Below are 25485 nucleotides of genomic sequence, written 5' to 3'. Positions count from 1 at the left end.
AATTTTATTATTTTTGTGTGCGTGTACTGTCAAATCATATCTGACTAGTACTGGTTAGTAATTATTTTGTATAGCAAAATTCTCTGTTACAGTGAAAGTATGATTAATGTTACTTATCAGTGAAAATTCATCCTCATTTAATTGTTGATAAGTAAGAGTGTTGATAGTGTAATTGTTAAGCACTCCTCTGATAACCAAAAGTTGATGGTAGAAATCCATCAGCTGCTCCAGAAGAATCAGCCTGCTTCTGTAAAATCACAGCCTTAGAAATCCTATGAGACAGTTCTACTCTGCTCCTTAGAATCACTATGAGTCAGAGTAGACTCAACAGTAATGAGTTTTAATGATCAGTAAAGTTTTCATTTTATCTTTTCAATGTGATTATAGACTCTAATGGCCTAGTGGTAAGAAGCTGCATTGTTATCACAAAGGCATGCAGTTCAAATCTATCAGTTGCTCCACGGGAGGATGAGCATTCTCCTCCTGTGCAATTTACTGGCTCTGAAAACCCAGTGGAGGGTCTACAATGAATCAGTTCAAACTTGATGGCACACAAGTACCAAAAAAGAGCTTTTCAAAAAGAAATTTGCCAACAGATAATTTGTCAATGAAAAAATATGAACACTGATGGCTATTTTCTTTTCTAGGGCATCAACCTGAGTGGAGGACAGAGGCAGAGAATCTGTGTGGCACGAGCTCTCTATCAAAACACGAACATTGTCTTTTTGGTAACAATATGACATTACTCCTATTTATATTTTATTTTCCTCACTGAACCAAAGAGACTTTAAAAGAGTAAAAAAGACAGTTTAATTATTTCAGTCACAGAGAATATATGGAAACAAATATTCACAAAATAGATGGAAAAATCAATATATAGGATTGAGAGATGAGGCATCCAGATTAGAATACAAGCAGCTGAGGTGCTCCAAATGCTTTCTTATCTGAGTGTCTGAACAAGGAGAATAGGTGGTGATGGAGTGTGAGTGGGGCAGTGACTTAACTGGGCAGGATCACAACTCTTCAAAGTCATGGTAAAAATAACTATAAATGAAAATAGTGCTCTCTTCTACTCGTAGAAAACTTACACTGTGCATAAGATTTATCTATGAAGCTTTCTAAAAATGTAGGATACTAGGCAGTGTCCAGAAATTGTGTCTTTTAAAAGCTCCAAGGATGATTCTCATTCATACTCTGAGTTAATAATTTGGCATAAAAAATTATGTTTGATGATTTTAATTATGAGTTTGAACTTTTTTAGTTCTTTGAGTGGGAGACAACCACAACAGCATAGAGGTAGACATTGTATACTGGATTTCATAAATTTACATAAATGCACCCCTCTATTGTTTTCTCCTATTGTGCAATTGTTCATCGTGTCTAAAGCTAGTTTTCAAGTGCCCTTTAAAGTGAGCGTTAATTTGGGGTTCACCACAGAAGGTGGATGTATTGCAGTTTAATGATACTGACACATTTTAGATAATGTTTTTTTTTGTGTTGTTAGGTGTCTTGTTGTTGAGAAGGTTGCTATTAGTTGTAGTCAACTCTGAACCTGGCCCTCTCTTATTTCAATATGGTCAAACCCACTGTTATAGTCACTTTATTAATCTGTTGTTGTTGTTATGCACCATTGAGCCACCTGCGACTCATAGCGACCCTATGTACAACAGCCCTAAACTCTGTTCTATTCTGTGCCAATCGCACTGCCTCTGACACACCCATCCCGATTATCCCAGTCACTGAATCAATCCACCTCATAGAGGGTCTTCCTCTCCTGTGCTGTCCCTCCACCCTCCCAAACCTGATGTCCCTCTCCAAGGACCGGTCTCTCTTTACAGCATGTCTAAAGTATGTTAGATGGAGCCTCAGAATCCTTTCCTCCAAGGAGCCACCAGGTTTGACCCTTTCCAGGATGAATCTGTTTGTTTTCCTAGCTGTCCATGGTACCCTCAAATACTCTTCTCCAGCACCGCAGCTCAAAGGCATCAATTCTGCTTCTATCCTCCCTAGTCATTGTCCAACTCTCTGATCCATAACAAATGATTGCAAAGGCCATGGCCTGTATCAGAGGCACCTTAGTCTCCAGAGTGACACCATTGCTCTTCAGTACTTTGGAGAGGTCCCTAACAGCAGACTTCCCCATCACAATATGTTTTTTGATCTATCTTGTTAAAAATCTTCCTCTTTTTCTCACCTTCTATCTTTTTCAGTCTTTTTCCAAGGACAGGCTCCTCTTGGCAACATGCTCAAAGTATGTGAGAAAAAGTATTAACACTTCTGCCTTCTAAGGAGCGCTCTCGCTGCACTTTCTCCAAGATAGACATACTTGTTCTTTTGGCAGTCCATGGACTGTTCCCTACTCTTCTCCAACATCCCATTTCAAAGAAACAAATTATTCTTCTGCCATCCTTAGTTATTGTCCAAATTTCAGATGCATAGGAAGCAATTGAAAAGAATAATTTGGATATGGTGCCCCTTTTTCTTTAAACATACACCCTTATTCTTTAGCATGTTGAAGTGGGCTTTCATAGCAGATTTTCCCAATGCAACATGTTTTCTGCTTTTTTCATTACTGCTACCAAGGGAGTTTACTGTAGATTTAAGTAAAATGAAATAGATATAAATAATGTTGTTAGAGTTGTTGAGTGATGTCGAATCAAGCACAACTCATAGTGACCCTATGAACAGCAAACCTGATCCAATCCTATTCTGGGCCATCCTCATCATTTCTGATACACTTGAATCCATTGCTGCAGTCATGTGTCAATTCACCTCCTTGGGAGCCTCCTTTCTTTTGCTGATCCTCCAGATCTCCAAGGAAAATACTCTTCTCCAAGGAATAGTTTATCTTAGAAACATGTCTAAAATTAGTGAACTGAATCTGTGCCATCCTTGTTCCTAATAAACACCCTGGATGCACTTTTCTGAAGACATATTTATTTATTTGTTTGTTGTTGTTGTTTTGGTCTTTTTTTTCTTTTCTTTTTTCTATTCATGGGACATTCAGTGCTCTTTTCCAACACCACATCTCAAAGGCATTGATTCTTCCTCAGTCATCCTTATTCATTGTCCAATTCTCAGATACATAGCAAATGATTTAAAAGACTATGGCCTGAATCAGTTGCACCTCAGTCATCAAACATACATCATTGCTCTTTGATGTTTGGAGAGGTCCCTGACTTGCCCAAAGCAGTGTGTCCCCTGAGCATCTGACTACTAGTACTAAGGATGTTGATTTTGGATCCAAGTAAGACAAAATCAATTAATGCACAGAATTTTAGAAAGACCTGGGGTTTACTTTATGAATTCCCATTACTAATCCCATTACAGGATTAGTTTCAAAATTTCAAAAATTTTGCTTGGTAGTATATAGTAAATTCAAATATATAAAATTTAATCTTTCCATGTCCAGCCTCATTTCTGTCACTAAGATTATACTTTCCAACTACATCCCTTTCTCACTGTCTCCAACTTTTGCATTCCAATCTTGATTGCATGCTTAAACAGTTTCAGGCTATAAAAATTGGTAGAAGTCCTTAATCTTCTCTTTGACGTTAGTTGTTGGTGTATATATTTAAATAATAATTGTATTAACAGATTTTTCTTATATGTGTTTGCATAGTATCCTATCACTTCCAACATTGTATTTTAAAATAGATCTTGAAATTGTCTTTTTCCCTGTTACTGGAATACCATTCTTCCTCAGTTTTTCATTTTCAGCAAAAGAGGTCATATGATTGCTTCTAAGTGGCCCATACCAGTCCATCTCAATTCACTAATGCCTAGAGTGTTGATCTTAGTATGTCCCAATTATTTTTTAACAACATTCAGTTTTTCTATGTTCATACTTCATACATCCAATATTCCAATTATTAAAGGGTTCTTACAGCAGTTTCTTCTCATTTTGAGAAACTTCCAATCAGAACTTTACCTCTAATACTGTATCATTCTATCATTCAAAGGATTTTCAGAGGCTTGTTATTTTGGATCTGTTCTTAATCTATGGATGTCAGTTGACATGTTTTAACTAACAGATGTACCCCTGTACATGTCAATAGTTTATGCTAGGAAATTTGAGGACAGCTACATAGCCTACTGACTGAAAGAAATCCATATTTCTTCCCATTCCTAATAGAACATGGAAATTATGAAAAATATCATTAACATCATATGCAAAAAAATACTGTGGAAGATCATCCAAAAATATCTAGGACTTATTTTAGAAGGGGCCATGGTACCAGGGATATCTGGCTGAACGCAGAGAATACCAGAACAATGTCTATCTGTGTTTTATTGACTATACAAAGATATTTAACCATGTTAATTAGGTCAAATTATGGCTAACTGAGAAGAATGGGAATTCTAGAACATTTAATTATGCTCACATGAAACATATGCTCAGACCAAGAAGCTTTTGTCCAAATAGATCACATGAACACTGCATAGTTCAAAATCAGTAAAGATAAGTGTCAGAGTTGTATCCTTTCTCCACATCATTTAAGGCTGTATGCTGACAAAATTAGTCAGGAAGCTGGAGTCTATAAAGAAGAATGTGGAATCAGGATAGGAGGAAGACACATCAACATCCTGTGATATGCAGGTGACAGAACCTTACTGGCTGAAAGTGAGGAAGACTTTAAACAATTGCTGCAGTAGATCAAAGACTACAGCTTTCAATATAGATTGAATCTCAATATTAAGAAGACAAAAGTCCTCACCACTAGACCTAAAGGCAGCATCATGATAAATGGAAAAAATATAGAAGTTGTCAGTGATTTCATCTTACTTGGATCCATAATCAGCATGTTTGGTACTAGCAGTTAGGAGATCAGATGTATTGCATTGGGCAAATCTGCTGTCGTGGACCTCTCAAAATTGCTGAGGAACAATGATATTTGAAGACTAAAGTTTGAAGACTAGAGTGTGCCTGATTCAGGCCACAGTCCTTTCTATCACTTGATATGCATCTGAGAGCTCTACAGTGAATAAAGATGACTGAAGAAGAATTGATGCCTTTGAGCTGTGATGTTGAAAAAGAGTAATTAATATCTCATGGACTACAAGCAGATATGTCTTGGAAAAAGTGTAACCAGAGTGCTCCTTGGATGAAAAGATGACAAAGCTTCATCTCACACACTGTGGCATTTTTCAAGGAGAAGCTAGTCCTTAGAGAGGGACATTTTGCTTGGGAAGGTGGAAAGTCAGTGAAAGAGAGGAAGACACTCAAAGAGACTGCCACAGTGACTGCAATAGTTGTCAAAAGTGTGTTAGAGATGATACGTATAGCCCAGGATAGGACAGGGTTCATGCTTGTTGTTCATAGGGTCGCTATGAGTCATACTCAACTCGATGACACCTAACAACCACAATATATTAAATTATAGGAATAAGTACATATAATATAACCTCTAGAAAAACCATCACCAAAAAGTCAATTGCTGTAATTTCCTAAATTCTCTTCTACTTTTTTTTTTAGATTTTAATGCAAGTTTATAAAGAACTTGGATTTCCATCCATTCATTGTTGCACATTTTCCTTCCTTCCTGATCCTCTCCCCCTAGTTCACTTTTTTCTTGGAGAAAAGTGTTTCTTTCATTGTTATGCAGTCCCCCGTCCCCCTTGCCCTGACCACTTTACTATGCAACTCTTATTCTGGGTTCTTGTCATGCCAATAATACATAATCATATGTTACTTTTATACAGTTCTCTCCCTCGTCTGTTTCAATGCCATATATATTATTTACCCCTGTTTTCTTAATTTTCCCCCAACACCCATAACAGCCCTATTCTATAACAGCAGCATTATGCAGTATTTGTCTTTTTTGTGACTGAGATATTTCATTAGCATAATGTCCTCCATGGTCAACCACTTTGAATAATATTTCATTAGTTCTTTGTTTTTCAGTACTGCATACTATTCGATTGTGTGAATTTACCACAGCTTCTTTACTCATTCATTTGTTGATGGGCACTTGGGTTGTTTCTAACTCTATGCTGTTGTAAACAAAGCAGTGATAAACATGGGTGTGCATATATATGTATAGGTGGCAGTTCTGGTTTCTTTAGGGTATCTTCCTAGTAGTGGAATTGCTAGGTCAAATGGTCTTTCTATATCGAACTTTTTGAGAAGGCATCATACTGCCTTCCATAGTGGTTGCACCATTTCACATTCCCACCAACAGTGAATAAGTGTTCCAGTTTCTCCACAACCTCACCAAAAGTTGTTATTTGCTGTTCTGTTAAATTTTGCTATTCTTCCTGGGGTAAGATGATATCTCATAGTTGTTTTGTTTTTGGTTTTTATTTGCATCTCTCTTAAAGCTAGGGATTTTGAACATTTCTTCCTGTATTTGTTCGCCATCTGAATGTCTTCTTTGGCAAAGTGTCTTCATATCCTGTGCCCCAAGTTGGGTTGTTTACCTTTATATTGGTGTGGCATTTGAGTATGCTATAAATTCTAGATAAAAGTCCTTTATCAAAACATGTCATTACCAATTTTTTCCCCCCTGTGTGGCTTTCCTTTCAATCCTGGTGGTGAACTTTTTGGATGTACATAGGGATTTGATTCTTAGAAGATCCCATTCATCTGTTTGTCCTCTCCCAGTTGTAGGTTTTTCAGGATGCTTGGAAGACTGCTCAAGTTGTGGATTAGTGCTTCTAAGGTTCTTCCAAGCTTTTCTCTAATGAAGTGTATAGTCCTTGGTTTTAGTGCTAAGTCCTTAATTCACTTTGAGTTGGTTTTTGTGTATGGTGTGAGGTGTGGATCTTGTTTGAGTTTTCTGCAGATGGTTTTCCAATTTTGCCAATACCATTTGTTAAAAAAAGGTTGTCATTTCCCCACTTAACTGATTTTATCTCATTGTCAAAAATCAGTTGACCATAGGTAGATGGGCTGATTTCTGGATTCTCAATTCTATTCCATTGATCTATGTGTCTGTCATTGTACCAGTACAACACTGTGTTGACCACCACAGCAGTGTAGTAGGATTTGAAATCAGGGAGTGATATACCTCCTATGTTGTTTATCTTTTTAAGGAGTGCTTTGCTTATTCAGGGTCTCTTTCCATTCCAAATTAAACTGGAGATTGTCTTTTTCATCTTGTTGAGATGGCTAGGTTGGCACAGGATAGAATGGCATTTAGAGCTCTTGTACGAGATGCAAGCAACTCAGTGGCCCATAACAACAACAACAACGACATTGTCATCTGAGCCCTCTTTACTCTTGGCTAACTTGAAGGTACTTTCCAGAGTATGATCTTTGTTTTTTTTCTCCGATTCTGTTCTCTGTACACAATTCTAGAAACCTATGATTGTGTCTAGCCTAGATTACAGATAGTGCCTCTCTGGTGAAAAAAAAAACCCCTTTACATTCCCAAGTAATAATATTCTTAATACAGTATTATTAAAATTTGTTTTTATACTTTAATTTTCAAAGATAAAGCAAGAAATGTTTAAGGAATACCAGCAGTGTGACTTCCTTTTAAATGTACTTCTCTTTGGAGTCATCTGGAAAATGTGAATGTGATTTTAGGTGATCTCTAAATGTCTTTTTGCTCTGCAGTGATAGCTGTCTGTTTATCTGTTAGCTCTTTTTTAAAAAGTTCAAAGGTATCTGAAAGACAGCAAAAAATAAATTGAAAACTGGTTTTTATAGTGAGTGGATAGTGATGATGATATGAATGTCTGTATTTCATTAACAAGAGATTGTTTAGATTTACAGGTTCATGATTGGAATCATCAGTGATCATGGTTACTCACCAATGTAAAGATTTTTGCTCTGTAAAGACACGGTGAAAGTCATACAAGTGTTCAGGTCTTTTGTTCATAGAGTTGCTATGAGTTGTATATACGATTTAGCGGCACTTAACAACAACAACATAGAGGCAGAGCTCTGTTGGCCTAGTGGACAGAAAGTTATACTACCGAGACAAAGGTGGGTGATTTTAATTTGTGGCCCTCAGGCTTGGTTTTAATTGTTTCTGCCAAATATTCTTCTAAGTGGTATAGCACTGTTCAGTCCATTTGCTGTACAGATGTAAGTCGTGGTTTCTGTGATGCTAAACACTGTGACACTTAGGCGTAAAATATTACAATGATTACCCATGGTAGACAGCATTTGGTGGAGCTCCCCAATTAAAACAAGATCGGAAGCAGGAGTGGCATCTCTTCTGAAATAGCCTGCCTCCAGAAACTCTATGAATGTGTATATGTTGTATGAGATAACCTGGGTTTGTGGTGATTCTGAACTTTGTGGGTTTATGGGGATATCGAATACCATAATAATTTCCCGTTGTGGACAGTGTTTGGTGGAGCTTCCAGTTGTAAAACCAGTTGTAAAAACAGGTTGGGAAGCAGGAGTGGCATCCACTTCCTAAACCACATACCTCTGGAAACTCTTGGAGAAACAATGATAGCTATGGAAAGGTATTAGGTCTTTTGTTTATAGAGTCACTATGAGTCAACCTCGACTCAATGGCAATCAACAACAACATATTATATATCTGACACTCTAAGTAATGATTTGATGGTATAATTTGTAGAGAGCTGGCTATTAACCAAAATGACCCTTCTTTCTCAGAAGAAAGTTAGGCAATCTTCTTCTATTTGATTTACAGCTTCTTAAAACTTGCTGAAGGATCAGCTATGAGTCAGTTTCTACTCAGTGACAATAAGGGGAGTTAATTTATTTTTAGAAATAATGTTATACAGTTATACTTTTCTAATTCTAATTTTATTATTCAGAATATATCTACAACAATTGCATTTTAATTTTTTTTAGTATTTGCTTATTACCTACAATTCAGCTATCCAGTTACATTTTTATTACTGGCTAGTTTGCCCAGCAGGCATTAATAGATGTTATCTTTAAAAATACTATCTAAATCTTATGTATAAATGTTCTTTATTATGCAATAAGATAGTTTTCAGTTAATGAAATTTAAATTCTTGAATAGTAATCCTCTTTTTATCAACCCTTTTATTTTTCCTAGTTAAAATATATTTCTTCACTGTATTTGTGTCCCATCTTCTATGCATGTAAAACAATAGTGATAATATATTGCATGTTAATAACTGATAAACTGTATCCTACCAGGAAAATTTACTTTTTGCAAAATATATTAAAAATGTGTGCCATATGTCACTTGAAAGTATTCCAATTATATTTTGTGAATTGATATTGTATTGTTAGAAAATATTTAATAAATTATCTAGGATTATCTGCTAGTTCTACACATTGGTAAATATTCAGGTATGCTAGTTAAACATATTTTATGTTAAAGGACTATGTCTGGTGCCATATTGATGGTAGAGTTTTCAACTTGAAGGTCCTAAGTATAAAAATTCAAAACATCTTCACCAAGGAAGACATTCAGATGGCCAACAAGCACATGAAGAAATGTTCAAAATCCCTAGCCCTGAGAGAGATGCAAATCAAGACAACCATGAGATATCATCTCACTCCAGTAAGACTAGCAAATTTTAACAGAACAGCAAGCAAGAAATGCTGGCAAGGTTGTGGAGAGACTGGAACCCTTATTCACTGTTGGTGGGATTGTAAAATGGTGCAACCACTGTGGAAAGCATTGTGGCGCTTTCTCAAAAAGTTGCAAATAAAGATACCATTTGACCCAGCAATTCCACTACTGGGAATATACCCTAAAGAGACCATAAATGACATCCAAGTAGATATATGTATACCCATGTTTATCGCGGCTTTGTTTACAATAGCAAGGAGTTGGAACCTAAATGCCCATCAACAAACGAATGGGTAGAGAAGCTGTGGTATATTCGCACAATGGAATACTATGCTGCATTGAAACACAAGGAACTCATGCAATATTATTCAAAATGGGTGACCCTGGAGGACATTATGCTGAGTGAGGTATCTCAGTCACAAAAGGACAAATGCTATATGGTGCCACTGTTGTAGAATGAGGCTGGCATTGGGGTGGGGGTAAGACTGAGAAAAACTGGATGAAATATGTTTATGGCATTGAAGTCTATGGGGGAGAGAATAGTCTAAAAGTATTATATTTTAGGGCATTATTTTTATCGTAGGAGTATGCAATGAGGGTTGTAGAGTGGATTATATTTGGGGCTAGGGGGTAGGGTTTGGGGAGGTGCGGGGTGGGGAATTGTGTACCAGTGAGGGAGTTTTTCTTTTGCTTTTCAAGGAGAGGAGCAAATGGGGGGGAGGGGGGAGGGGTTTGTGCGGGGAGAAGGGTGCAACAATGAATGAATGGAATCCCAAAATCTCTGTAGATGTTCATTGAAATGAAAAATAAACAACCTAAATTTAAAAAAAAAATTCAAAACATCTTAAATATTGGGATTTATTATGTTATGTTTAAGGTTAAAAGGAAAGGAAATTAAGGCCACAAAATATGGACCCTGCTAGAATATGATGAGTACTGTCCCTAAGGATATAGATTGTGGATTCAAGTAAAATTAAGTTGTTGACAATTTCAATCTTTTCTCTATCTAACCTACTGTTGTCTATTGGTCCAATGGTGAAGATTTTTTTTTATTATTGCTCTACTGAAAGCAGAGAATACAAAAAAGATGTTTATTTTTGTCAACTCTGTCTGTGTTGACAATGCAAAGACATTTGACTGAAGATAATAACAAATTATCACTAATGTTGAGAAGAATGGGAATCCTAGAACACTTCATTGTGCTCATATGAAACCTATAAGCTTTTGTCCAAACAAAACAAGGGAAACTTTAAAATCAAGAAAGTTGTGTATCAGGACTGGAGACTTCCTCATTATCTATTCAATCTATATACAGAGCAAATCATTCAAGAAGTGGTACTTTATAAAGAAGAATGTGGCATTAGGATTGGAATAAGACTGATCAACAACTTGTGTCATGCAAATGATACAACCTTGCTTACAGAAAGTATGTGAGTCTTGATGTACTTATGGAAGATAATTAAAGGCTACATCCAGCAATATGGATTACATCTAAACACCAAGAAAACAAAAAATCTTTATCACTGGACCAGTAGGGAACATCATGATAGATGGACAAAAAAAGAATGTTGACACATCATGAAAATTGTAACTATTCCCATTGCAAAAAAAGAATAGAAATAAATAAGAATCTAATTAACTGTGTATACTTTTAATGAAAGCACAATAAAATATTTTTGAAAGAATTAAAAGGTTTCCTTTTTAAAATTACAACTATTATTCTCTAAATTTAAAGTAACTCAAGGTCTGTTTTTATAAATTGGTTTTGCAGTATAATTTCCCCTTAGCTACTTCTTTTTATGCTCTCTGGAGACTTAAATTATTAGAAAGAGTAGTAGAGGAATTGAATTACATATAGAATGTACAACATTTTCATCTCCCCCTTGCCTCTGTACTGCTGTTTGCAGGATGACCCATTCTCAGCACTGGACATTCATTTGAGTGATCACTTGATGCAAGAAGGAATTTTGAAGTTTCTTCAAGATGACAAAAGGACTTTGGTTCTTGTGACTCACAAGTTACAGTACCTGACACATGCTGACTGGGTAAGAATGTAGAAGGTCTTTTCACTAATTTGTATAATGTAATCATGTTAAAAAAAAAGAGCTGTTGATAAATGATTTCTGAAATAAAAGTAATTCATTTTTGCTGACTAAGGGGTTTTGTCACAGTTCTGCTAACATTTGTTTCCTTAGATTATAGCCATGAAAGATGGAAGTGTGCTTAGAGAAGGTACTTTAAAGGACATTCAAACCAAAGATGTCGAGCTATATGAACACTGGAAAACACTTATGAATCGGCAAGATCAAGAACTAGAAAAGGTAATTGCTCATAGGTTCAAAGCATCCAGGAGGGCCAGAAATGCATTGTATAATTACTAACAGTGTTTTAAAATAAGTGTCTTCACTTAAAGTGTGATTATATTATGGACCTTATTTAACCCAAAATATATCTGTATTCATGATTAATGGACACAGAATACTTTGAAACTCTAAGATAGTAATGTCATCGTCAGTATTAATAACTTAGATAAAACCACTTGTTGAAGCAAGGCATTTTACATCACATCTCATTTTCTTATATGTAATATGAGACTCTTGGCATTCATAACCTATCAATGAGAGTTTTTGAGAAGAAAAAAGCCAAGTCAGCTTTGAAAGAAAGAAAAGCTGCAGGTTGTGGTCAAAATTCTAAGACTTCTTTGGAATGAGATTGGAAGATGACAGAAGATGAACAGAAGAAATAACAAGTATAGTTTGCCATTTTAACAGTTTTTGAAAGTCCATAGAGTTTTTTCCCCCATGCACTTATTTAGTTCTCACAAAACTCCCCAAAAATAGTAAGAATATTTTCTTTTACAGACGAGAAAACTGAGGCTTAGAAAAGTAACTTGACTGACACAGTATAATAAGTGGTACCTGTGGAAATAAAACCAGGTTCAAATCAAATGTAATTACAGTATAATGCTATGTATGATATAACAGAATGAAGCAATAGCCAAGTTGGAAACCAGACTGAATGTACTAGAAGAGGAACAATTTGTGGTTAAGAGGTGAAATTGTAAATGGAATTCGCAAATCTCTGAAAAGTTTTTCTTGGCTTGGGACCGGGAAGTATCCAGAATTTTGTATTCCTGTCCAGGAATGGACTTTATAAAATGAAGTTAAAGTAATTTGGCTTTATAAAATGAAGTATTTGTATCCATGAATTTCTGAAAATAATAGAAAGACATTAAATGTATGTTTTTTTTAAGAGAGAAAGACAGACTTTTGCTTCAGTAGAGAGAAGATAAAAGTCAAACAGACCCTCAGATTTGTTTGTCTTCAGTGGATTTGCCCAAGATCTCAAAAGCAAACCATGTAAGGGGGAAAAAAAGACGTGTAAAAATCCCTAAGTAGAATAGGACAGATCACAGACTTGACTGAAATGAGAATGTTCATCTAAAGAAGATTACAAGGTACAATCAGCTAATGCCCATTTAGAAACTGTGCTGTGGGAAGTTTAACCATAAATTATTTACTAAAGCTATTTCCAAATGACATTTTTTTCCCAGTGATTTAGATGCCAAGGACAAAAGAATATGACGTAAGCTTAAGGAGTGGGACAATTTATGGTTTACTTTGGAAAGAAGATCTGGAAAAAAAATTAGAGTTGTTGGCTCCAGTTTAGAGTAACACTAGGCCAGGAAGAAAGTCCATTAAGTTGTATTTAGAAATGAAGCCATCACTAGAGATAGCATGGCAGTATAATTAAAGACATATTACGGAGTAATAAATAAATTGCGGAGATGTAGAGCAAGCTAGGTTGTGAACATGGCAAATCCAGTTGTGAGGTGAAGCAGTGGCCAGTGTAATTCAGAATGAACAAAGCACCTGCCCAGAATTCTTGCCAGGGGTGAGAGGAGATTTCTACCATATAAATAGCAAACACTCTAATCCATTTTAATATAGGAGAGACACACCATGGAAACGAAACCACTAAAGCAGTTGTGGAAGTTGTCTAGAGAAACAGCTTCCCCCCCCCCCCAACTAATATGACAGGTCAAGATCTTTGTTTAGAGCAGTAGATCTCAACCAGGACAAATTGTGTCTTCCAGGGGATATTTGGCAGTGTTGGTAGTTTGGATCCACCAGCTTCTCTGAAGGAGAAAGATGGACAATCCCGTTTTATGCAATGGATAACCTCAGAAATCCAATAGGGGGTCAGCTATGAGTCCATTCTGACTAGATTACAATGAGCACAAGTGTGTTTGTTTGGGGCTTGGGGTTTTTTGCAGTTGTCGTAACCAGGGATACTACTGACATCAAATAGATGGAGACCAAAAATGCTCCTAAACATTTTACAATGCCCCTACAACAAAGAATTAAGCAACACTAAATCCCATTTTTGCCTAAGCTACAAAAGTTTGTTTTAGAGGTAGAATATACCAAGCAATAAGAAAGGAAAATTAAAACCAAAGGACATACAAAATATCCTTTCCCAAAACTTTAGAGAAGATTATGATTTAAACAAATCAAAAGATGTGGTGCATTGAGAAAATCTACCGTCAAGACCTTCTCCAAAGTGCTTAAGATCAGTGATAGTGTTTAAACACTAAAATGTGCCTGATGGAAGTCACAGTATTTTCAACTACTTCCTATGTATCTGAAAATTAAACAAAGAATATAGAAGAAGAATCAATGCCTTTGAATTGTGGTGTTAAGAGTACTGAATATCCCATGAACTGCCAACAGAACAACCTAGTCTGTCTTGGAGGAAGTGCTACTTAGAGTCAATGATGGTAACACTCCATTTCTTATACTTTGGGCATGTTAGCAGGAGGGGTCAGTCCTTGGAAAAAGATATGCTGAGAAAGGTGGAGGGTCAGCCAAAGAGAAGAACACCTTCAATGTAATGGATTGTAACAGTAACTGTACCAGTGGACTTGAGTATGACAGAGATAGTGAGGAAGGTGCAGGAGAGGGCAAGGTTCAGTTCTCTTGTTCATAGGTTTGCTATGAGTTGCAGTTGACTAGATGGCATCTAACAACAATAACATGACTTAAGTGTAAAGGAAGCAGTAGGGAAAGTTATGCTAAAAGGAAAGCTGTGAAAACTACAAGGAGAAGATATAATATTTTTATCTGATTTAAATATTCTTTTTAAGAATTCTAAGGTTGATAACACAACCATTATCTTCATAATATTATCAAGCAAAGTAAACTAGCACATTGAACACTCTTTGGTCCTCACCTTGGCCCCTCCCAGATAACTTGGTAGAGTAGTCTGTAAGGATCTGTGCTGCTAACCCGAAGACCTCACCTCTCTGGTGGTACAAAGATGGCCAATCTCCTCCTTTGTGATTTACAACATCAGGAATTTTAAGTTGGGTTTGACATGAAGGCAGTAAGTTCAATTGTTGAATATATTGAACAAGTGAATCTAAATTTTTTTATTTAGTTATTCCAAATTGTCAACACAATATAAAATGCCTAATTTATGAGGGAGCTCTGATGACATAGTCTGTAGTGAGTGGCACTACTAATCCAAAGGCTCGGCCCCTCTGGTAGTGTGACTCTACCAGTGGCTTCTTGAAAGAAAGATGGGCATTCTCTGCCATGTAATATAGTCTCTGAAAACATGCCAGAGGTCAGCTATGAATCAATTCTGAATCAATGGCAATGAGTTTGAGTTTGAGTTGAAGTATTGTGCATCTAATCAAAAACATATTTGACTTAAAAAGATTAACGATAACAAAATCTCAGATATTAAACCTTTGTTCACAGTGTAAGTCAAACCAAAGTAAAAATATAGTTTTGAATGTATTTGTTTATTTCATTTTGTTAAGCTGTACTTAAATAACTTAATCTTCTTTACTCTTGGGTTTTATCTAGCCTCATCTACAAATGTTAGTTTTCATGTCATTTTCCCATTAAAATCTAAAGTGACAGTGACTCTGTAAATTTACATTAAAAACAATTCACAAATATCTAAACCAAATGTGAAGGGGGAAAAAATCTGAATGACTGCCTTGCAATTTACCACCAAATATTGATAGATACAGCCATTGGACTATTTAAAAAAATCAATATTAACACATACAGGAGATTTTGGGTCAGTTATTTGGAACACAGATACATTTCTGTAAAGAAACAAAGTTCTGCATATTCTTACAGATTTCTTTACAGAATGCAAGTTAGCCTACATTGTAGATAAACTAACATTACTTCATTTATGAGACCAGAGGGAAAGTGTTGAAAGCTGGAGAGTATAGGAAATGAAATAGTCTCCCTTTCTTGAAAACAGGACAAATTTGAGGCAACTCATATGAAAATTCAGAGAGTTCAGAAGCTGAAATCTATGAAGAAGAATATGGCATCAGATTGGAGGAAGACTCATCAACAAACTATTTTATACAGATGACGCAAACTTCCTGAAAGTGAAGAAGACTTTAAATGCTTGCTGCAGAAGATCAAGGACTACAGCTTTCAATATGGGTTGCATTTGAACATCAAGGAAACAAAAATTTTCACCACTGGACCAATAAGCAACATCATGATAAATAGACACAAGATTGAAACTGTCAAAGATTCCATCTTCCTTGGACCCACCATCAGCACCTTTGGTACCAGCAGTTAGGAAATCAGGAGAAAGTGCATCTGACTAAGACCACGCCTTTTTATAATCATTTGCTGTGCATCTGAGAGATAGGTGAATAAAGATGGCAAAAGAAGAATTGATGCTTTTAAGTTGTGGTGTTGAAGAAGAGTAGTGAATATCTATTTTTTGGGCTACTAAAAGAGCAGTTTGTTCCAGAAAAAGTATAGCCCTTAAAGGCAAAGATGGTGAATCTTAGACTCACATACTTTGGGAATGATGCATGATGCTAGGATAGGCTATTCCTTGGAAAGGGACATATGCTGAGAAAACTGGAGGGTCGGTGAAGGAGAGGGAGACACTCAAGGGGATAGACTGCCATGGTGACAGCAGCAATGAGCTCAAGTGTGTCAGAGATAGTGAGGATGGCACGTGATAGACAGAGTTCATATCTGTTGTTTGTAGAGCCATACTTGGCTCTACTGTACTTACCAACAACATAAAAAAGTACAAAGTATGTTTTTGGTCCTTTCTCTTCTTTTGTATATTCTTTCTTAGTCAAACTCATTATCATTGAACCAGAACTCATAGCTAAACCTCCAGCAGGTTAAATTTCACAGAAGGAGATTGCCCATCTTTCTCCTGAGAAGCCTCTGGTGGGTTCAAACCTCCAGAGAGGCAGGACCTTTAGGTTAGCAGCACAATACCCTAAAGATTATGTCATCAGAGCTCCCTTGTTGTTAGGTACTGTTGAGTCAACTCTGACTCATAGAAACCTTTATGAGTAACAGATCTGAACATTCCCCTATCTGTATCATCTTAACGATCTCTGTCCTGTTCAAACCCCCTGTGGTTGTCACCATGTCTGTCTGTCTCATTGCAGGTCTTCCTCACTTTCTCTCTTTCCTTTCTGGGCATGATGTCTCTGCAAGGACTGGTTCCTTTGGGAAATATCCGCAAAGTAAATGAGATGAAATTTTTCTTTAGTCTCTAAGGAACACTCTGTTTTCACCTCCTTCAAGACAAATCCTTGCCTCTAAGGAGCATACTGGTCACTCAGGAACCTTGATGACATACTGTATAACATCCCAAAGATGAAGTCAGTGGTTCAAATCCTCTGGGGGTTCTAAAGGAGAAAGGTGAATTGTCTCCTTCCTTAAAAATTTACAGCTTCAGAAACCCTATGAAGAGTCTCTGGGTCAGAACAAAACCAACAGTAGTGAGTTTGAGAGTTCACTTGGGCTTCTTAAATACCTGTATAACTAAGTATTTTAATTACTCCTGTACTTCAAAAAATCACTTGCCAAAATTCCAATTGAAAGTTTTGTGAAGCTGCTTGAGGAAGGTGTTAAAGATATGACTGACAACATTTCGATCAATATAAAACTATTATATATATATATATATATATATATCACACAAACCATTTATTTCTTTCCTGTGTTGTTTGTTGTTGAGTACAAGCAAGGCACAACCAACTCATAATTGATCCTTCAGCAGGTTTTCATAGGTAATAAATTGCACACAAAAAAATCACAAAATAGATAAGACTATTCATCTTTCTCCTGCAAAACAACTTGTGGATTCAAACATGTGCCTTTGGGATTACAGCACAGATTCTTACCACTAGTATTCTCTCTTTATATGTATGTATGTGTGTGTGTGTGTGTATTTAGATATATTTTTATAGCACTGGTCTGTCCATTTGCTGTACAGAGGTAACTCGTGGTTGCTGTAATGCTGAACACAGTGACACTGATGTGTCAAATGTGATATGGTTACCCATGGTGAACAGTGTTTGGTGGACCTGCTGATTAAAACAAGCTTGGAAGCAGGAGTAGCATCCACTTCCGAAATAACTTGCCTCCATAAAATCTGTGAACATGGAGAAATTATGAAATTTATACAAATGTTCAGGTCTTTCGTTCATAGAGTCACTATGAGTCGTCTACAACTCGACGACACTTAACAGCATTTAATTATATTGATATCATTCATAGTGTTATGCAACCATCACCACTGCTTGAAAATTTTTCCACAACCAGTAACAGAAATTCAGTACCCCTTCAGTAATGACTCCCTGCTCACTCTCTTTTCTACCCTTGGTGGTGGTTGTGGTAAGGCATAATAAATGTCCAGCTGGAACTGACTGAGAGCTGAAACCTCTACCTTGTTTTCAGAGGCTGTTAATTGTATGGTAGGAAATTGTTCTTCTTTATCCTATATCCTACCCTTGATAATCTCAAATAAGTTTTAGTCTCTATAAATTTGTCTGTTTCATATAAGTGGAGTCATGCAATAAGATCTTTCATGTCTGTCTTATTTCCCTCACTGTAATGATTCAAGTATCATCCATGTTATAACATTTATGGCATGTATCAAGACTTCTCTTTATTAATGATAAGTAGTCCATTGCATATAGACCACATTTTGTTTATTCACTCATCGAATTCTGGTAATGCAAATTATTTTCACCTTTGCTTAATGTATATACATTTAGATGGTTTCCACCTTTTGACTATTGTACACTCATTTTTAGTGAAAGATATTTAAGTCTAAATGTATCTCTAGTTAGAAAAACACAAATGAGTGTCTGTAGTCAATATAAAAATGAAATAGTGGACAGTTGTGGAGCTATGCTTAAAAGGTAAGGAACATACTCGCTCCCCTTCCCTTGAGTCAGTATCTACACTGTTACTGCTGTTCTGCCACTTACTGCCTGTCAACATTGAGCTCTAAAGGACTAAGGTTATTTTTCCTGAATCTGATTTTATGGTATTGATCTTGAAGCTCTTGAGTGTCCATCAGACTATTAAAAGCAACTGAGCATTGTGTGAATATGTCATTGGTAAGTCAAAGCCTTCTTGTGGCTTTGAGCTTGAATCACAGCATTATGTTCACTGTAGGACATGGAAGCTGATCAAACAACTTTAGAGAGGAAAACTCTCCGAAGAGCCATGTATTCACGAGAGGCCAAAGCACAAATGGAGGATGAAGATGAAGGTAGAACTTTTCTTGTATTTAAAACAGTCAAATGAGGTGAAAAAGGGTCAGACCCTTTTGACTGAGGCACACATTTCAGATCTTTGTCTTTTTTGGTGGAGTGTTGTAAGTTCAGAAATGTATAGATGTTTACAGGCCAAGATTGTGTTGTTACTGGCAACATAACTTGATTACTTTCTATTCCAGTGTTCGAGTCAATTTGATGTGCACGAAATCAACATAGAAGCTTGTCCAAACATAGATTCTTTTTGTTTGTTTATTTAATTACTCATCCATTTTCCAAGATGGATACTTATATATCTACAAATGTGAAGAAGAATTTTGAGTGCTTATTTTGTAAGATAATAATAGTTCCTTCTGCCTATTGCCAGTATGCAGCTTACATGGGTTTTTTATATGCAGAGGAAGAAGAGGAGGAAGATGAGGATGATAATATGTCCACTGTGATGAGGCTCAGAACAAAAATGCCATGGAAAACCTGTTGGCGGTACCTAACTTCTGGAGGGTTCTTCCTGCTCTTCTTGATGATTTTCTCTAAGCTTCTGAAACATTCGGTCATTGTGGCCATAGACTACTGGCTAGCCACATGGACATCAGAGTATAGCATCAATAACACTGGAAAAGCTGATCAGGTACAGTGGATTCCTGTTATTGTTTTGTTGGTTTGTGGGGTTTGTGTTTTGTTGTTTTTGTTTTTCTTTTTTAAATCATAAAAAAATATTGAGACTAGCAATGATGACCCCTTTTGTACTTGGGTGTTGATAACCCAGAAGGATAGTGAACTTATACCACAGTTTCTACTTCAATGTACTGGATGCTTCATACTGAGATGTTAAGGGATATAAGTGTTAAACCTCTTTATCTGGTTTCTTTTTTTAAAAATCTGGATTCTTAACTCTTTCCTTCAATTAAATATTACTTCAATTTGGCTGTATGATATACATACTACTGTAGAGTATATTTCTACTCATAACAGCAACTTTCCATCAGGTAGAAGTTTTCTGAAGCTATAAATCTTTTAAGATGATGTTATTATTGTTGTTAGGTGCCAATCCAGACAAGTATGACACTATGGACAACAGATCTGTCCTATCCTGTGTCATTCTCACAATCTCTGATATACTCAAGCCCACTGCTATAATCACTGTGTCTGTCCACCAAGTTGAGGGTCTTCCTATCTTTCGCCATCCCTCCACCTTTCCAAGCATGATGTCCTTATCCAAGGAATAGGCTCTCCTGGAAACATGCCCCAAGTATGTGAGACAATACCACCCATCTTTCTTCTAACCACTGATCTTTCAGTTAGCAGTATGACATATAATGTACCATGCAATCGTAAAAAGGTAGATGGGTTGACAGATGATAAATATATAGATGAGAGAGAGATTATGTACTAAAAGTTACAGTAATATTTACCTATCTACAAGAAATATAGCAAAGCTGTTTTAGTAGTTATCTATAGACTTTAGATTTATAAGTGTCCCTTATATTGTTTTCATAGTATTTGTGTATTTAAAAAATCAGAACGAAATCTACCAAATATAGATTCAAATTGGCTTCTGTATTAGAATTTTGAGCTTGCCACTCATTAGCTGCAAATAAAGTTAGTTTTCTGTGCCTCAATTTATTCATTTGTAAAATAAGATTATCAATAGGAAAATGTCATAAGATTTTGTGTAGAGTCAATAAATTAGCACTCAGAAACAGAGTTAACTGTAAAAAAATGGTATCTATTATTACCCATTTAATTTTAAGGTTCATCAGAACATAATGTTTTATTTGGATTTAAAGGATATATGTATAAATAAAAATATGTTATGTATAAACTACATGTTATATGTAACACAAGATTTTTCTACTGTTACTCCAATAATAGTTTCGTTTCATTATCTATACTAGTGTGTAGGAACTCTGGTACCCTAGGCAGCATCTCCAAAGCAGAGGGTTTGAATCCATCAACTGATCTTTGGGAGAAAGATGGCCAGTATCCCTTATTGTGACTTACAGTTTTGGAAGCTCAGCTGAGGATCTCTTGGAGTTGGTTCTAACTTGCTGTCAGTGATAGACTAACATATCAGCAGAAGATTTTATATTATGAATAGATAGAGAATGAACTGTAAAAAGTAGGCAGTAAAATGTATGCTCCAAATCTAAAAGTAAATTTTAACCATCTCATTACTCTTGACTATATCGTGAAAGAGACTGAAGGAAGCAGATGGGGTTTTGTTATGTGAGAGACACCACTAAGATCTCCAGCACCTCCATTCCCACAGATAAACTGATGCAAACCAGTGAAATCTGTCTGAATTAGATTTTTTTTTCTGGTAAGAAAAGTCTAATCCAATAATTTCATGTGTCTTTTCTGTTGATTATGTTCTAGACCTACTATGTGGCTGGATTTAGCATACTTTGTGGAGCAGGTATTTTCCTTTGTCTTGTTACGTCTCTCACTGTAGAGTGGATGGGTCTCACAGCTGCCAAAAATCTTCACCATAATCTTCTCAATAAGATAATTCTTGGACCAATCAGGTAAAAAAAATATACTTGTATCTTACCATTATGCATAAAAATGTATATTTAAATATAAAAGAAAATGAAGATATTATAACTGCAAGTAATTGGCACCTTCCCATTTCTGTGAATAATGTTCAGGTTCAAGTTATATATTATCATGCATATACATTTTTTTTGGCCTAGATTTTTTGACACAACACCTTTAGGACTGATTCTCAATCGCTTTTCAGCTGATACAAATATCATCGATCAGGTGAGTATTTATGCATGTATAAAAAGATATTATGAAATATTATGAAACCAAAATACCCAGGAATCAAAGATAGATGTGTGGGTAAAAAGAAGAAATAATTCAAGGGTACATAGGATAAATGTGGCACCTTCTCATTTAGAAAATAATTTTCAATAAAGGACATTAAGACCATTAGATAGAATGGTCTATACAAATACAAAAAAAATAAGATACTTATCCTATACCACACACTCCAAAAAATGCCATTTTTTTAAAGATAAATTTGTGCAAATAGGATAGGGAGCTGTGGTAGACTAGTGGGTAAGGAGTTGCACTACCAACATAAAGATAAGTGGTTCAAAGCCACCATTTGCTCCACAGGAAAAAGATGGACACTCTCCTCCCATGCAATTTCTAGATTCTGAAAACTGCTGGGGAGTCAGCTGTGAGTCAGTTTCAACTCTACAGCACATAACAACAGCAACATGCAGACATAAAGGTATAAAATATAGGAAAGTAGTCTTAGAATCTAACATTGGAATTGTCTTTTTAAGTAAGACATAACAGTCTGAAACAATAAAGGAAAAGACTAACAAAAGTGACTACATACAATTGTAAAATTCTATAACAGGAAGCCAAAGTAGTAGCCAAAGTATACCCAAGGTAGATAAATATAGATAAACACTGGCACTGGCAAGAAATGTAAAAGAAAGATCATTCATACTCTTATAAGGAACATCTAAAAATCAATAATAAAATAATTCATTGAAATAGACAAAGGATATCATTGAGCAGGTATAGAAAATCACTCTACAAGTCTTGTAGTAGTAGTTGTTGGGTATTGCTGAGTAGGAATAATTTCATAGCTGACCCTCTAGTGGGTTTTCAGAGACAATGAATCACACAAGAGTAGAGTACCCAACTTTCTTCCACTTGCAGTAGAGGGATAGCTAAATACTATACAGCTATTAGGGAGCAGTAAAGGCCTCGTTGTAAGAGGCTGAGCTGCAATCCCGAAGACAAGCAGCTCAAATCCACCAACTGCTCCATAGGACAAAGATAGGCAATTTCCTCCTGTGTAATTAACTGCCTCTGAAAACCTGCCACAGGTAGGCTATAGGTCAGTTACCCCTCACTGGTCCACAACAGCAACATACAGCTACTAGGGAGCTCTAGTAGCCTTGTGATAAGGAGTTGCGTTTGCAATCCTGAAGGTACATGGTTCAAATTTACAAGCAATTCCATGGAAACAGTATGTGCAATCTCCTTCCATGCGATTAACTGCCTCTGAAAACCCACTAGGGGGTCAGTTATGGGTCAGATCCAATTCAATGACAACAAGAACAACATACATCTATTGGGAGCTCTCGTTGCTTAGTGGTAAAGAATTACACTGTCAATTCAGTTGCTCTGTGGAGAAAGATGGGCAGTCTCCTCACATGCAATTTATTGCCTCTGAAAACTTGCTGGGGTGTCAGTTGTGGGTTACACCAGCAACCACAAGAACAACATGCAACTATTTAAAAAAGGTATATCTGTATATACTTATGTGGGAAGTTTTGTTGAGTTTTTATCCAAGAAAATAAAGCAAGTACCTGAAAAAATAAGATACATAAATATATTACAGTATATTTCCACTTTTGTGAAATATCCAGGATTGCAAGGCTCATTGATAGATAGACAAATATATTGGTAGATATGTAGGTAGATAACTAACTGCCAGAGTGCTCTTTTAGAGGTAAAGATGGTGAAGTTTCGTCTCCCTTACTTTATGCATGCTGGTTGTTGTTGTTGTTGTTAGGTGTCAACGAGTTGAGTACAACTCACAGCGACACTATGAACAAATGATCTGAACCCTGTTCTATCCTGTGCCATCCTCACACTTCCTGACACACAAGAGCCCATTGCAGCAGCCACCACATCAATCCACCTGCTTGAGGATCTTCTAGGAGAGACTATTCCTTGGAAAGGGAAATTATGTTTAGAAAAATAGAGCATTAGTGAAAGAGAGGAGACCTTCAACAAGATGGATAAGAACAATGACTACAGCAATGAACTCAAGTGGTGTGTCATAGATGATGAGGATGGTACAGGATAGGAGAGAGTTCAGGTCGATTGTTCTATAGGGTAGCTACAACTACTGGACTTGACACCTAACAACAACAACAACTTGGGCAGTGAGTAAAGTTGATAAAGTCACTTACAATGAACATGTTTATATATTACTTTTGTATGTTAACCTTAATATAAAATGAATATTTTTGTTATGCTATGACTGCTGTTGTAACTACAACTAAAATATATTTTCCCATCCAAACCACTTTCTGAATAGCACATCCCTCCCACTTTGGAATCGTTAACTCGTTCAACGCTTCTTTGCCTGTCTGCCATTGGGATGATTTCTTATGCTACCCCTGTGTTCCTGGTAGCTCTTGTGCCTCTTGGTGTTGCCTTTTATTTTATCCAGAAATATTTCCGAGTGGCCTCAAAGTAAGTAAAACAAAGTTCTATTGAATTTTAAAAAACCTTTGTGTTTGATTAACTGTGCTGTCCATCTACTGTTATGATTTGTGAAGATAAGATACTGATTTGGAAAAATATACCTGTTTTGGCATGAAAAAACCTGCCCTGATGACATATTGTACTTGGAGATCTGTAAGAATTGTTTCTGTAATTGGTTGAAGTAGCTTTGGACATATGGTAATAGCACTGGACAAATTTTACATTTCATGGTCTTCTTTCTGATTATGGCACCTATAAAATCAGACTTGATCCCAAAGAGTAAATGATTCAGTAGAATTATGTTCCACATATGGGAAAAAGTTGTATATTTTATAGAATTTTTAAAGTATTTTAAAATATTTAAGTACAAAGAGTTCAAAAGGTTAACTATAAAGTAAATTCCTGAATGTTTCATAGGAGTACCATGACTTTAAGAGACAGGAACATTTTTAATTAGATTATGTAGCATGATGTGAGTATCTACAAATAAATAAAAGGTAGTGTTGACTTTCAGAGTTCTTCTACTAATATAGTTCCAATTGTAAGATGCTGAATCATTGAACAAGATATATTAATAATTTTAAAATTTCCAGCTTAATTTTTGAAGTCCTGTTGTAAAGAGTACTAAAAATTTTGTGTCATTATAAGAATGATGTTATTCCCACAAACACTTAAGTACTCATTATATTGCAAATAATTGAGTTAATCCACATGACAGAAAAAGAAGTCAACATGACAAGAACCTGTTCTCAGTAAATTTACAGTCTCATATCTATTGCCTTTGAGTTCATTCAAACGCGTAGTGACTCTCTATTGGTTTCCAGGATTCCAAGTCTTTACAGGAGACTGGCTATAGTTCTGCTGTGTGGAGCAGCTGAACTTGAACTGATGACCTTTCTGTTAGCATCACACATAATGTGCCATCAGAGTTCCTTTTACACTCTCTTAAGAAGATAAAACAAACAAGTAGCCCTACTATATGGACTAATTTTTATAATTTGAAGACAAACAGTGAGTTGATAAAGGAAACAAAGTATTTAATATGATTGAAGTGCAGGGTACACGAACAAATATGGGAAAAATAAGTAAAGGAATAATTACAGTTAGGAATATCTGACCATATTTTAATAATGATTTAAATAATTTTTTAATACTAATAATTTTTAAAAATATAAACCTTTT

The 25485-nt window shown here is 35.9% G+C and overlaps 1 protein-coding gene across 3 annotated transcripts in view; it reads left to right on the top strand.

Moving 5' to 3' along the window:
* Positions 1-25485, top strand: part of ABCC9 (ATP-binding cassette, sub-family C (CFTR/MRP), member 9) — a 227669-nt gene that overhangs the window by 150246 nt on the left and 51938 nt on the right. For all 3 annotated transcript variants that reach the window (XM_006897200.1, XM_006897201.1, XM_006897199.1), the window contains exons 20-27: positions 648-728; positions 11384-11521; positions 11672-11797; positions 18959-19055; positions 19458-19687; positions 21436-21584; positions 21753-21822; positions 24134-24291. In XM_006897200.1, coding sequence (XP_006897262.1) covers positions 648-728; positions 11384-11521; positions 11672-11797; positions 18959-19055; positions 19458-19687; positions 21436-21584; positions 21753-21822; positions 24134-24291 — 1049 coding nt within the window. The remainder of the gene's footprint in view (positions 1-647; positions 729-11383; positions 11522-11671; positions 11798-18958; positions 19056-19457; positions 19688-21435; positions 21585-21752; positions 21823-24133; positions 24292-25485) is intronic.

This window comes from Elephantulus edwardii, unplaced genomic scaffold (genome assembly GCF_000299155.1).
Source record: "Elephantulus edwardii isolate Elephantulus edwardi_28Jun2011 unplaced genomic scaffold, EleEdw1.0 scaffold00206, whole genome shotgun sequence".
NCBI classification, from domain to species: Eukaryota; Metazoa; Chordata; class Mammalia; order Macroscelidea; family Macroscelididae; genus Elephantulus; species Elephantulus edwardii.
The sequence above is the reverse complement of the archived record's forward strand: the minus strand, read 5'-3'. Positions and strand labels throughout refer to the sequence as shown.